The following is a 12,417-nucleotide window of genomic DNA, read 5'->3' as shown; positions in this document are numbered from 1 at the left end:
GATGGCTATCAGAACGTACAGTAAAAGCTGACAGCCCTTTGTTGACTAAGACTTAAACCCCGCGTTCTAATAGCAAAGATAACGGTCCTCTTATCGGGCTGGACGAGGCTGAGGTAAGCTGGGATACGATGCAGGCTCTGTGACCTGAGAGTCATTTATCTCTGCATCACAGAGGATACAGTAAATAGGTATGATCTTATACATGGCTCACCTGTTTTGTTAAATTTCCAGCTGAAGCTGCCACTTTAACAACAGCCTACATATATGATCCGAATGTTTCATGGCTAAACCCACTTTTCATTCATCACAAGAGGTCATTGCGCTTTGTTTGGCTTTTTTTCCCCTCAGAACATTAATCTTTACATAAAGTTTAATAGATGCTAGAATGCTTTGAAAGAAAACAGAAAGTTGTGCTCTCTCCTGACAACAGTGACAGCCTCATCTGTCTCGTGTGAATGCTGATTCAGCATTTCCTCCATTGTTTTCCTGTTTTCTATTTTTCTGTATGTTTTTTTGGCATCTGAATACTTCTGCATACTTTGTGCTATTTTAGCCATTCATATGTCAAAGGCTTCAGCTCATTCAAAAAATGGGGGCTGTAACCTTTGGTTTATATTTAAGCTTCATTTACAGATATTTTTCTCATCGAAATACTTTGAGATCTCTTCAGTTCTTCAAAAAAAAAAGAGTTATCTGAAATCTACTACTTGCTCTAATTTTGTCTTATTATGCTTCTTTTATTTTTAGCTACCCCTTTGGTACTTTTAGCCAATGTTCTGCTTCTTTTAGCTTTAATACCTTCGTTTCAACTTCTTCAGCAGTCATCGTTCACGCTGCACTACCACAGAAAATGTGACTTCTCCAGATTATCTTTTAATCAAACAAAAGTAGTTAAGGAATATATATAAGAAGAAAGTGTATTAAGTGTTTTTGTACTAAAATGTGAGCAACATTTCATGAACATTGCTGGATCTGAAATTGCCTTTGAATTACTTAGTTTGATTGTTTTTAGATCTCCACAAACAAATATTCAGTCCGTACCTTTTCTTCTGCACGCTCCATTGTGGATCTTTTTGAGCTTGATGTCTTTCTGAACGCCTGACATCATCATGGCACATTCGCTGGAGTAGGTCTGACCATCGTTGGCACACAGAGGCTCGTTTGCAGGCGGGCACGACTCGGGGGCACCGAACACGAGGGGCTGCCGGGTGACGACCTCCACTCGGCATATGGTGTTCAGGCTGTTCTCACTGTCTTTGCATGGGTCTGTGGAGAAAGTGACATCCATGAACAAGTTACCAAATATTCTTATAAAAATTGCTTTTACAATTAATTAGACTCTGGAGAAATTAACAACAACAATTTAACCAAAACAACTCCTGATCATCAAATGGTTCAATTCAGTGGCTTAACGGCTGACATATTGGCAAAAAAACATGATAGGATTTTTCCAGATGTAATTTAAAAAGAAAAAAAAAAGGGAATTATTCAGTTCCCTACATTTTTTAACGTACTGTTATTTGGATCTTTGGTATAACACAAATGTTTATTGCCTGCTGTCAAAGGCAAAGGTGATAAATATCGTGTTTTTGCATGTGTGTGGGACTTCATTTGTCTGTAGCGTTAGCAACATATCTCATGAACAACTGAATGGATAGTATGTACATAACATTTGGAGTCAGCCCCATTCAAAATGGCCACCACAGCTAAGCAATCTTCGCGAACACGAAAGTGACTATAACTCAGTCCGTTTTACAGATACTGAGCAAAAATTTGGTGTGATACAAGTTGAGAGTCATCTTCAACACAATCTGTGAACACTAACATGTCTCGCAATATCTCACAATCTCTCATGAGGTTGTGCATAACATCATTTATATTTATCATTTGTAACTACATCTTTTCTCAGCATAAAATGATTTTAGTCTAAAATTCTGGCATGAAAGGCAGTATACAATCTGCATTCCTTTAAGAAATGCTAGGCCTTTAATCCTCTTTTAAGTTTTAGGCCTAAATAACGGAACTTGGAAAGAAATGATGCTTCACAGATCTTATCTTTGACCTGGGAGCTGAGAGCAGGATGGAGCGGGACCTTGGATGTGAAGGGTAGACAAGAAAACAGACGATGAGACCATCAGTTTGATTTGCTCCCTCACGCCGCTCTCCTTACAGAGGAGTGCTGGGATGGCCCGCTTTGCCCTATCGGTTCGTGATCATAATGGAATTGGTTTGCGGATGTCTGGGATGGGGTGTGTGTGTGGGGCGGGGTGATGTTACTCCTGGAAACAGCAGCTCGGGCTTTATCCGGTGCTCTACGCATTCAGCATGTGGGAAGACAAAGGATTTATGTAGCACCGTAACATATTAAATCACTGCCAAGTTGTGGCGAGTCATTCAAAACACACCAAGGATGAAACACCTCATCATCAGGAAAAAGGAGTAGGACGAATGAGAAGGAGAAGGAGAAATAGAAAATCTGAGGAAATGGTTCCCAAAAGACCTCTGGCAGGGACACAAGGAATGACAATGCTGGGTTATGAAAAGGGACAGAGCGGTTAGGCTGCAGACGGCCAGGAGGCAGGGTGACCACTGTCCAAGATTGATTTCTAGCAGCACAATGCAAAGGCTTGCAGAGCCTCACTACTGAGTAAACAAGGGTTTTATCCTAATGCACGCAGTGTCTCTGCGTGACGCAATGCTTCACCCGCCAGCTACACCATTATCTGAGAGAAAGACCATTACCTCCCATTAACTGAGAAGAACGGCTTCCAGAATCCGTGCTTTTCTCTAGCTGAGCAAGTAGGGTAATTACAAAAAGAATGGCTTGTTTGGTGCAAAAACTAGCCGTGTGGATAAATCAAACACATTTGGCCAAAGTTTTAGATCCAATGGATGCAGCAAGATTTAGAAAAGCATCAGGGCCATCTGCTCCCCTGAGCCTTGGTCCTCCCAGAGGAGAACGGGGCAAACACAGGCGACTTCGGCCAACTCATGGCGTATTTACACGACCAGCCTTCTGTCTGCGGATCTACACATCTATCTCTCTCAATCCCCACCACTCGGCATTCCCTCCTGAAGGCTTTTGCTGCTCAGAGATGGACTCGCTGCCTGTTGTTCTTTCACTCCATCTGGCTTGCCAGAAAAGTAAAAAGTTGAGCGCGTTGAGCGTAAACAACCATTGCCAGATGATAACAAGGGATGAGCACAAAAAACAACAACAATAATAAAAAAAAAACCCAGATGGAAACGACAGCTCTGAAGACCTACTTAGAGAAAACAACAATTCACACCACAGGAATGCCTGCGTGAAGCAAAGCAATCTGAAAGAAAAATGAGAATTAGCTGAGGTGTGCTATAAGTGACTGGGGTACGTGAAGGAAAAACAACAACAACAACAACAAAGGCAGCGGTAGAAAACAAAGAAAAGAGGAAAAGGAGAGAAGAAAGTAGTAAAATAGGTAGAGGAGAAAGTTTGTTTTGAGTAATTTATTCAGCAAGAATGTCTTTTTGAATTCTACCTCCTCAAATGTGAGAATATGCATTCGCCTTTCTGATTTCATCCATAATTAAAAGTCTGGCATTCCCTGAAGGAATGCATATCACCCGCTGCCTTACATGCAGAGTTGCAGCCATTTTGGTCAAACCTTAAAGATAATGTTTTGCCTGATATAATGCAATATCACCAGACGTCATGCTCAGAGTATGCATGTGAATGATTCAGCTACTACCAATATTGACTGACTTTTAGCCATTTTTGGGCTGGCAAATGTTGATTAGCTGTGGTGGCCATCTTGAATTAAACTGACTCCAAAAGCTAATCAGTTGTAGATGTACATCCAATGATTATTTCCTAGAAATGCCATTAAAATCTATCTAATGGTTCCTGAGATATTTGGCAATAGACACCTAAGCGCACGCACACACACACGGGCAAAACCATCATCGTCTGCCTTTGCCTGTTGGCGCGGCAGGCAGGAAAAATCTATTATTTTGTGCCTTTGGCTTCATTAAACTAATCTGATGATGTCTTTTAGAGAAAACGTGAGGAGTATTTTTACCTACTATTGGCTTTTGATTATTTTTTGCCTCATTCAATCTCTAAAACAATAAAGCAAAACAAACAAAAAACAACAACCTGAGACTAAACTCACCGCAGTGTCCCTGGTCATGTACACGTATGTTCTTCTGGTTCTTGCAGGCATGCTGGTGGAGCTCACACTCATTGCGGTAATCCTTTCCATCGGTGCCACACACCGTCTGGTCGGGCTTACCGTCGCAGCTGAGGGGGCACATGCATTTGGCCGACAAGCCGTCTGACGATTGGATGCAGGTGCTGCCGTAGCTGCAGGTCACCTCCGAACAGGGGTCCTTCAGAGCTGCAAGAAATAAAAGACATGAAAAGAAGGTTCAGTCGAAAGCAAAGAGAGGAGTTTCTCATTGAAGACAACTTCTGTTGAGCAGCAGCAGCAGAAGGAAGGCCGCTGAATCCTCTCTGTACGCTGAGGAGCATCATGAATGACAGGCTATCTTATCTATGTGGCTGCTGGTGCACTTTTAGAAGCCCAGCGCAGTTATTTGAAGAACTACTAAACACCCCCCGGGTAAAGACGCATCGCCGCAGCTGTCGACTAGTACCAACAAGGCGGGCTCACACCGCAGAGCCGTGTTATTTGGATTAGAAGCTTTGCTTTTACAACCCATTCGCCATTGCTATGCTTGAGCGTGCTTTGATTGAGGCAGCTGCAAAGCGGCCCTCTGAATATTTACCTTTTCACAAATTAGACCAAAAGAAAAACAGAAAAAAGGAGCAGACAGGTATCCCCCCACCACCCTCTTACCCCGAGGACTTTGCTTCCACCCTAATTAAGCGCCATGCCACTTGTTGCTAAGTGGTTTATTCTAATGATGGGAGAAGGTGCGACTTTTAATTCCATCTGCATTCATCACCAGTGGGGGGCTTTTTTTCTTGAGCTTGACGAAGAAAAAAAAAAGCAGCTGTGAGATTACAATCGCTGTCATTTTACAGCGTGATACATATTTATGACTGTCATGGACAAACACGCTCTCCCAGGAGACAGAAGCCGAGCACCGGCGGCTCCTCTCATTTCCTAAGCCTGACTTTTTTATGATAAATATTTACCCAAGTCTGATATTATCCCCTTTTTGGTACAAGCGGCGTCAATGGATTTCATTTAAAGCTGGAGCGTATATACGGAGGTGCATTTTTCTTTGTACTTTTTCTTTATTTTTCACATGTCCTTACTCCAAAGACAGAAGCAAAATGTCTTTCTGGAAAATTCAATACTTGCCTCCAGGATGGAAAGGCACTGCGTGGTTAAAAAAAGACAGCAATGTGTGCAGAGATATGTATATTATGAATGTGTGTGGAGACAGGAGTGCTATGAGGTGAACTATTGATCAAAGGATTCCCCTACCTTGCTTTCCTCATCTTCATGACACATTTTTCCTCTTTTTTTGTCTCCTGTTCTCCTGTCAAGTTCTTTTGAGGTCTGGTGCCTCAGACTCACTAATGAACACTTCCTTTTTTTCCCCCCATTCATATTTGTGCTGTACCACAGGAAGAACTTTGAAACTGCCTCTAGACCTAATTTCATAAGTATCTTCAAAATAAAGTACTAAATTACAGCTCTAACCAAAAGAGGCTGGTGGAAAATGACTTGCTGAAATCAAAAATGATTACTGAAAATCATAAGTTATTGTAAGCCACTGATGACAGCCTGATGGCTGCCTGTGTGAACTAGATAGCCATTGTGATGCTTTGTGTCTGATCGAGCGAACAATGAGGCGCTGATGACCTCTGGGATACGGTGCTGCCAGAACAACCTTGTTTTATCTGCCAGGGCTATTTTAAATCACGGCAACAGCAAATACACAAAGGCTTTTTACATGTGCAAAATAATTCATGCCATGCAGCAAGCTTTGAGAAATAGCCTTCAAAGTGTAATGTTTTAATATACCTGCTGCTGGGAATGGAAGGTATATTTAAACAGAGGAAAAACATCTTGTCTGGGAGCTTTAGGTTTCTGTAAAAAGCTGCCTGTTTGGGTGGAAGTGACAGTAACAGCTGCTGGCAAACAGGAAGAAGATGGGGGAGAGAGCCCAGAAGCTTCCTCTGCTGTAAAGTAGGGCTTCTGTTTATTTTCTGGTAGTAAACAGCACCCTCTTTGCACTTTTTGATCTCACAGAATAATGGCGTGGGCTTCCTCTCTGTTCCCAACTTCCTTTCCTCTGAGCAGAGCTGGTAAACCAACAGGCGAAGAGGGGTGGGAGTAAGAAGTAAGAGGCGCCGAGTGAGGTAGAGGAGGTGGTGGTGGTGGTAGGGCTCTTGATTTAAATGCTAACAGGGGCCAATTTGGATATGAAGCGTAGCCTCGATGGGGCGTTAGTGCAGATAAGCCGCCCTTCTCAGACCCAGACAAGCAGACAAATTGCCTGGGCGAATGTGATAGGTGTAACAAGCATAAATGAGAGAAAAAATAAAAAATAAAAAAATAAATAAATAAATCATGCTCACTGCAGCAAACCTCTGGGAGTATATTTTCTCATTATCATTATGTGAAAGGTGGCAAAAAAGAAGAAGAGAAAGCAGGGAGAGCTAAATAAAAGTCAGCAGAGCTGTCTTTGCAAAATTAGAATGCCAATTAGATCAGTCTTCTGTGCTAGAGCGAGGCGCAGCAAGGTTTAGACTGCAAAGATAATGAGAAAAAGATAAGAATACTGATAGACAGACGGATATAGGCAAGGAGTGACACTGTGGCAATGAAATCCTCAAATATGCTCAAATCTAAGGTGATGATTTTTAGTGTCAGATTGGGGCAAAAAGAAGAAACTGCTGCTCTAAATATACTCATATGTATGTTCAATGATTGTTAATTAACATAAGTAAAATTCAAATGTTGCGACAGACAGCCTATTGATCAGACTAATTAGTTGCCATTTTTAGATAATTACCAGAAAATTCCGTCGTACAAAAAATACAAATACAGACAGCTCTGCAGTGCAAGCAGGCTTGTTACTGCGCTCCCATTTTCACAAGTTTCCTTTTAGCCTGTGCAGTTGTTTTGGATGTTACATTTCTTTTTTTAAATTAAAGGCCTAGCTTTTTTCTGTAGGAATACATATCATTCACAGCCTTTCATGAACGAGTTTTAGACTAAGGCCATCTTGTGTTGGGAAAAGTCGGAGTTGTAGCCGTTTTGGTCAAGCCTTAAAAACAATGCAATATCTTGAGATGTCATCTTTAGAGTGTGTGCTGTGAATTACTCAACATTCACACATTTCAGCCCATTATCTGTAAAATTTACTGAGTTATAGCCATTTTTACATTAGCTGTGGTAGCCATCCTAAATCGTACTGACTCTAAAGGTTAATCAGTTGTTGATGTATCATCCAATAATTACTTAATGCAAGTTTCATTAAAATTTGTCCACTGATTCAATTGATATAGACAAACAGACACACACAGACACAGCAAAAACAGCAGTGGGTAATAATAAACACTGGACAGATTGCAGGTCATTCATTATCAAACAGTTCAAATAAATGTTTAAGTTTAGCAGATTCTTGTCTTCTATGTGATTAAATGCATTTTTTGAATGTTATCAGATGGAGAACTAAAAAAAAAACAAAACAAGCATGACATTGAGAGAATAAATTGGCCATCAGGCACTCAACGCTTGCCTTTATAAGACCCGAATCAGTAAAAAAACTATGTAATTTTTCTTTTTCTAAAATTCAGCTCCCTTTAAAAGCACTTTGGGGCATTTTTTTAAAGCAATTTGTGTTCATTTCTGTCATTATTTTGTGTTTATCGGCTCCTTTCATTGAACAAATGCTTCAGTTCTTCTAATCACAAACATGCAGTATTTAAATGGACAGACTTCTAGAGAATATCAACACTCAGCAGGTTTTCTATGTTTAAATTAGAACGCTGCTATTGTCTCGTTTTTGAGGACATATTGTGCCTGGATTACCTGTGTGCCTAATTATAAATGTACATGCTGTGAATTCACAAACGATCTCATGAACCTGATCCTAATGTCAGGTAAACTGGTGCTTTAAATTAGGACAGAAATCAGTCAGTGATGTTCTGCAGCCGTGGAGGTGAGGGAGAAACTCTCAGCTAATAAGTCATGCTTATTTTTCATGGCGTGTGTTCAGATTCTTTATGGCTACAAGTAAAGTCAATGGCAAAGTGGGCATGAAGAGATGAAAACACTTAGCTAAATTAGCTGTTCCCAATGCTTTCTTTACTCGAGTTCATAAATAATCAAAGACAAGTATAACTTACAAAGTTCTAGGAGAAAGAAAATCAATTTGAGTTGCTGTGAAAGTGGAGTTGACAGTTTTATAGATCCGTCTGAGGCTATAGATCAGGGCAATGTAGTGCTCCTGCACCTTTTAGGCTGAAAACAACCCTTAGATTGTGATTGGCAGTCAACTTTCTGAGGTGTTTGCTAATAAAACAGCTTTAAATATGACTACGGTGTTGCTTTGTAGTTTTCAGATGCCCAAATAATAACTCCTCTCAGGCAAGCAATTTATATAATGTTGCTGCATTGGTGGCAGTTTTGTATTAAAAAAAAAAAGTTCCTTTTTAAAGGTTTGAAGATTGTTCAGTGTGCCTCCTCGGAGTGGACAAATGATGCCATCCAGTGATTTTATGTTATTCAGATTTATATCATTAACAGGTAGGAGAAACAAAAACCCCAGGATTGAGCCAGGATTTATATACCAGGATCTGACAAAGACTGAGGTAATTCAGGGGGCTTGTATCTACTGGGATGGATGATTAGCAAGTGAGAACAGGTGAGATGATTGCAGATTGCTGACAGGTTTGTGTCTGACAAGCATTACTGGCTGAGTGGAAACAACAAGCAGAAACAAACTGGTAAACATCAGTAAAACCCAAACTATGACAATTTGCTGTGCAAAACACAACAGCTTTAAGAAATGACATGGTGTCTTTCCAAAACAGCCACAAGTACTTTTATACATCTGATCGAAAGTTTCTTAATAAAGAAGGAAGTGATGAGAAGCTGCTGAAACATTACTTGGACCTAAACCTCAGCACACAGTTAGTGTCACTACAGTACAGCCATAAAGTAAAGTAGAAATAATTTAGAGAGTCTAAATCAAGACTGATACTGTCTGTCTGAGGTGCAGGTAGGAACATCATTCTTCCTCCCTCCTCTTTCTAATCGTGTTTTAAATCATAAAACATGCATAACATGAATCAATATCACCTAACAATAGGACAACTCTTATGAAAAATTGATAAATAGTTAATAATCCATGTAATATTTAAGTTGTAAACCAATCAATAAACCATCAATAAGCAGTTAGAGTCCTTTAGATAAAAAGGGCAGTAGGGATCCATTGAGCCTCCATTTCTCTGTACTCTTCAGTCTTGCTCAGATTACTTTGTCTTCTTCATCAGTAAATAAACGTTTGTCAGGAACATCTTCTATAACAATTTGAGTGACAAACAAGGGTCTTTTGAAAATCTTTCATAAGTCTGTATTAGTGCTGCACAACATTAGGAAAACGTGACTGGAATATGATTGTGGAATAATATCAGAGTATCAGCTGGGATAAATCCACATGTCCTGTAATTACTAAGTTCACAACACAGTTAGAGGACTGGGGGTCCATCTGATCACCAGATTTATATTTTTGCGTGCAGTTTGAGTCTGCAATTTCTTTGGAATCCGTTGTCATATTGATACTGAGAAACTGATGCATTTTTAATCACTTGTGCAGCCCTAGTGTGTATAAATACTTTATTTAATAGATAGTCTAATCTAATATATTAAAAAAAAGCACTGATAAATATTTCATAAGGCTAATCTTACTGTAAAGTGGTACCATTGATGATTCTCACACAGCAACTGGATGTTTGGCTGAAAAGTTTAGATTTTGCAGAAATGTTTGCCCTCTTTTAGAGTTTTTTTAACATTACACAAAGAGAGAAGCTTCAGCTTATCGTTCAGAAAAGTGAAGGGGTTTAGAAGAACTGCAGCCCCCCCCCCCAGCAGGCAGGCAGGGAGCTCCGCTGCTCTCTGGTGCACCGTTTGGAGCAGCAGTTTATTAATGCTTCATTAGGGACAGGGAGCTGTCAGCCCCGTGCTGGCTTTACTGGATGCCCTGCCGCCACAGCGCCAGCAGCAGATTCATGGACGCTGGTGCACGTTTACAGGCAGCCGCGGAGTTCAGATAAGTCTGCGAGTCAGTCTGTGATGTGTGTGTGTCTTTGTGCGCGCACATGTGTGTATGTGCATTGTGCTCCCTGTTGTGTTGATAGTGATAAAGGAGAATGCAGGGGGTTGAAGAAGCTAATCAAAAGCAATGATGCGATGTGGGGGGACTTGGCAGTGTGTGTTCTAATCAAGAACCCCCCCCACAAAAAGTCAGTTTCTCAACAGCAGGAGAAGAAGCAGAGAAAAATTGCAAGAAAAGAGGCAAAACTGTGGGAGTGGGGCTAAAACAGGAAGTGTGAAAAAACAATACTGAAATTTGAAAAAAGTATCCAGGCTTTTTACTTACAGGCCTAACGTTCCAGTAAACAAGCTTTCTGTCAGAAAATATTAATTTTGTGGATCCACTTGATTTCTTTTGCTTTAAATATTTCTGCTGATCTACAGATACCACATCAGACACCAGTTCTTTACTGAAAGATAAGCCTCAAGTAGACACTTGTGCTCTGGAGACCTTACAATAATCAATAGCAAAGTTTTAAAACTCGGTGAGAAAATCAATCAGAAATCTAGTTGTAAGGGCCAGCGTTGGCAACTCACGTTCCTGGATTTGCTCTTTTTAAGGAGAAATAAGTCAGTAAAAGTTAAATCAACTGTAAAAAGACAAAACATTGAAGCAATTGCAGCATAACGGTTACTTAATAAGATCAAGTAGTTTGTATTCATTCCAGCTATGTATTGAAAATATTGAATGCAAATTTTAAACGAAATGTTTCCTTGATCAGAGCAAGGAAAAAAAAAAAAGAGAAAATAAGAAGGTCAGGAGAATCCAGTGCAAAGAGAGCAGAACCATAAAGTGCAACCACTGAGTGGAAAATCTAAAAAGGTCAGACATAAACATTATCTGGAACTATTATTGAAATAATTACACATCATTTAGTCATAAAGTACATTCAATGCTCAAGTCAAAAATAGAAAGACATGAAAATAACTATGATTAAAATGAAATGTACACATCATATAGTCATAAAATATAACTAAAGACCAGAGTTAAAATGGTTTGATAATTAATAGGATTAAAAACAATACAATTTAAAAGTAAATGTTATTATTGCACATTTGGATAGATGTGAGTATCATCTCAGGTGTGCAAGTTGAGAATTAAATTAGCTACGGTAAAGAATAAAGAAAAGTGTCTCATGTTTCATGCCAGGTTGTATAAACTGCTCAGAGATGAAGAGATTTCTGTCGGGGTTAGGTTGTTAGAAAGACACTAAAATAAGCTACTCTCCTAAAAACCATCTTTTCAATTACAGACATTTTGTAAAACATATGTGGCAAAATTGTTTAACAAGAAAAAATTCTGGTTACAGGTTGGATCTCTCAAACCAGAAACTGATTGATCGGCCTGTCGACTGATTAGACAGATTCTAAAACATATTTGGATTGATCAGAATATTATACAAACTTCACCAGGGTAAATACAAAAATATCTGTTGTTATTTAATTGGTTAGACATGAAATGTTTCTTTTCCACTGATAATAGGGATAACTTTAAGCTAACAGCCTTAAGAGTGGTTCTTAAATAAACTGAAGCACTTGTAGGAATGTGTAGTGATCTGAAGCAGGCCTCAAGGATAAATCAGTAAAACACAAGCAATTTGTGTTTTATTGTCCTTTCAAAATCTAGCAGATTGTAATGTGTTTAAATGATAAACTGTCATTTTTATGGACCAGAAAATGGTCAATAATCTAACTCAGACTTAGGAGACCAATCCAGAGACCTTGGACTCAAACTTTATGTTTGATCGAGCGTTAATATGTCATGGCTAGAGTTAGAAAAAAAAAAGTGATTTGAGCTAAAATATTCTCTTTCATAACCCCATCTTAAATTGCCTGATTCATTAGCCTGCCTGGGTGAAAGATCCATGAGAGCCAACAGCTTGTGCAAAACGGAGGTGTTGGTTTTTTTTGTTTTTTTTTTTAGTTAGAAGTTTTGAAATCCATTTTAAAGTTGGAGAACTGTCTGAACTGTCTGTCTGACCGCTGAAGTTTAGTGCACATCAGAACTTAGACAATTAATTAGTAGCAAATGAGAGCATCCGTGTCATCTAGAACACTTTTTCTTTCCTGTTTAGTTTGTCAAACATTTATAAAGCTTTGAATATCTCATTTATTTATCTGAAAAGGAACAACATAC

General features: G+C 39.4%; 1 protein-coding gene across 4 annotated transcripts in view; it reads right to left on the bottom strand.

The window, feature by feature from the left end:
- Positions 1–12,417, bottom strand: part of agrn (agrin) — a 278,848-nt gene that overhangs the window by 93,309 nt on the left and 173,122 nt on the right. For all 4 annotated transcript variants that reach the window (XM_025004894.2, XM_017411271.3, XM_025004895.2 and 1 more), the window contains 2 exons: positions 4,152–4,376; positions 1,042–1,266 (listed from right to left, as the gene is read on the bottom strand). In XM_025004894.2, the coding sequence (XP_024860662.1) occupies positions 1,042–1,266; positions 4,152–4,376 (450 nt within the window). The remainder of the gene's footprint in view (positions 1–1,041; positions 1,267–4,151; positions 4,377–12,417) is intronic.

Source organism: Kryptolebias marmoratus, linkage group LG8, assembly GCF_001649575.2.
Source record: "Kryptolebias marmoratus isolate JLee-2015 linkage group LG8, ASM164957v2, whole genome shotgun sequence".
NCBI lineage: Eukaryota > Metazoa > Chordata > Actinopteri > Cyprinodontiformes > Rivulidae > Kryptolebias > Kryptolebias marmoratus.
The sequence above is the reverse complement of the archived record's forward strand: the minus strand, read 5'-3'. Positions and strand labels throughout refer to the sequence as shown.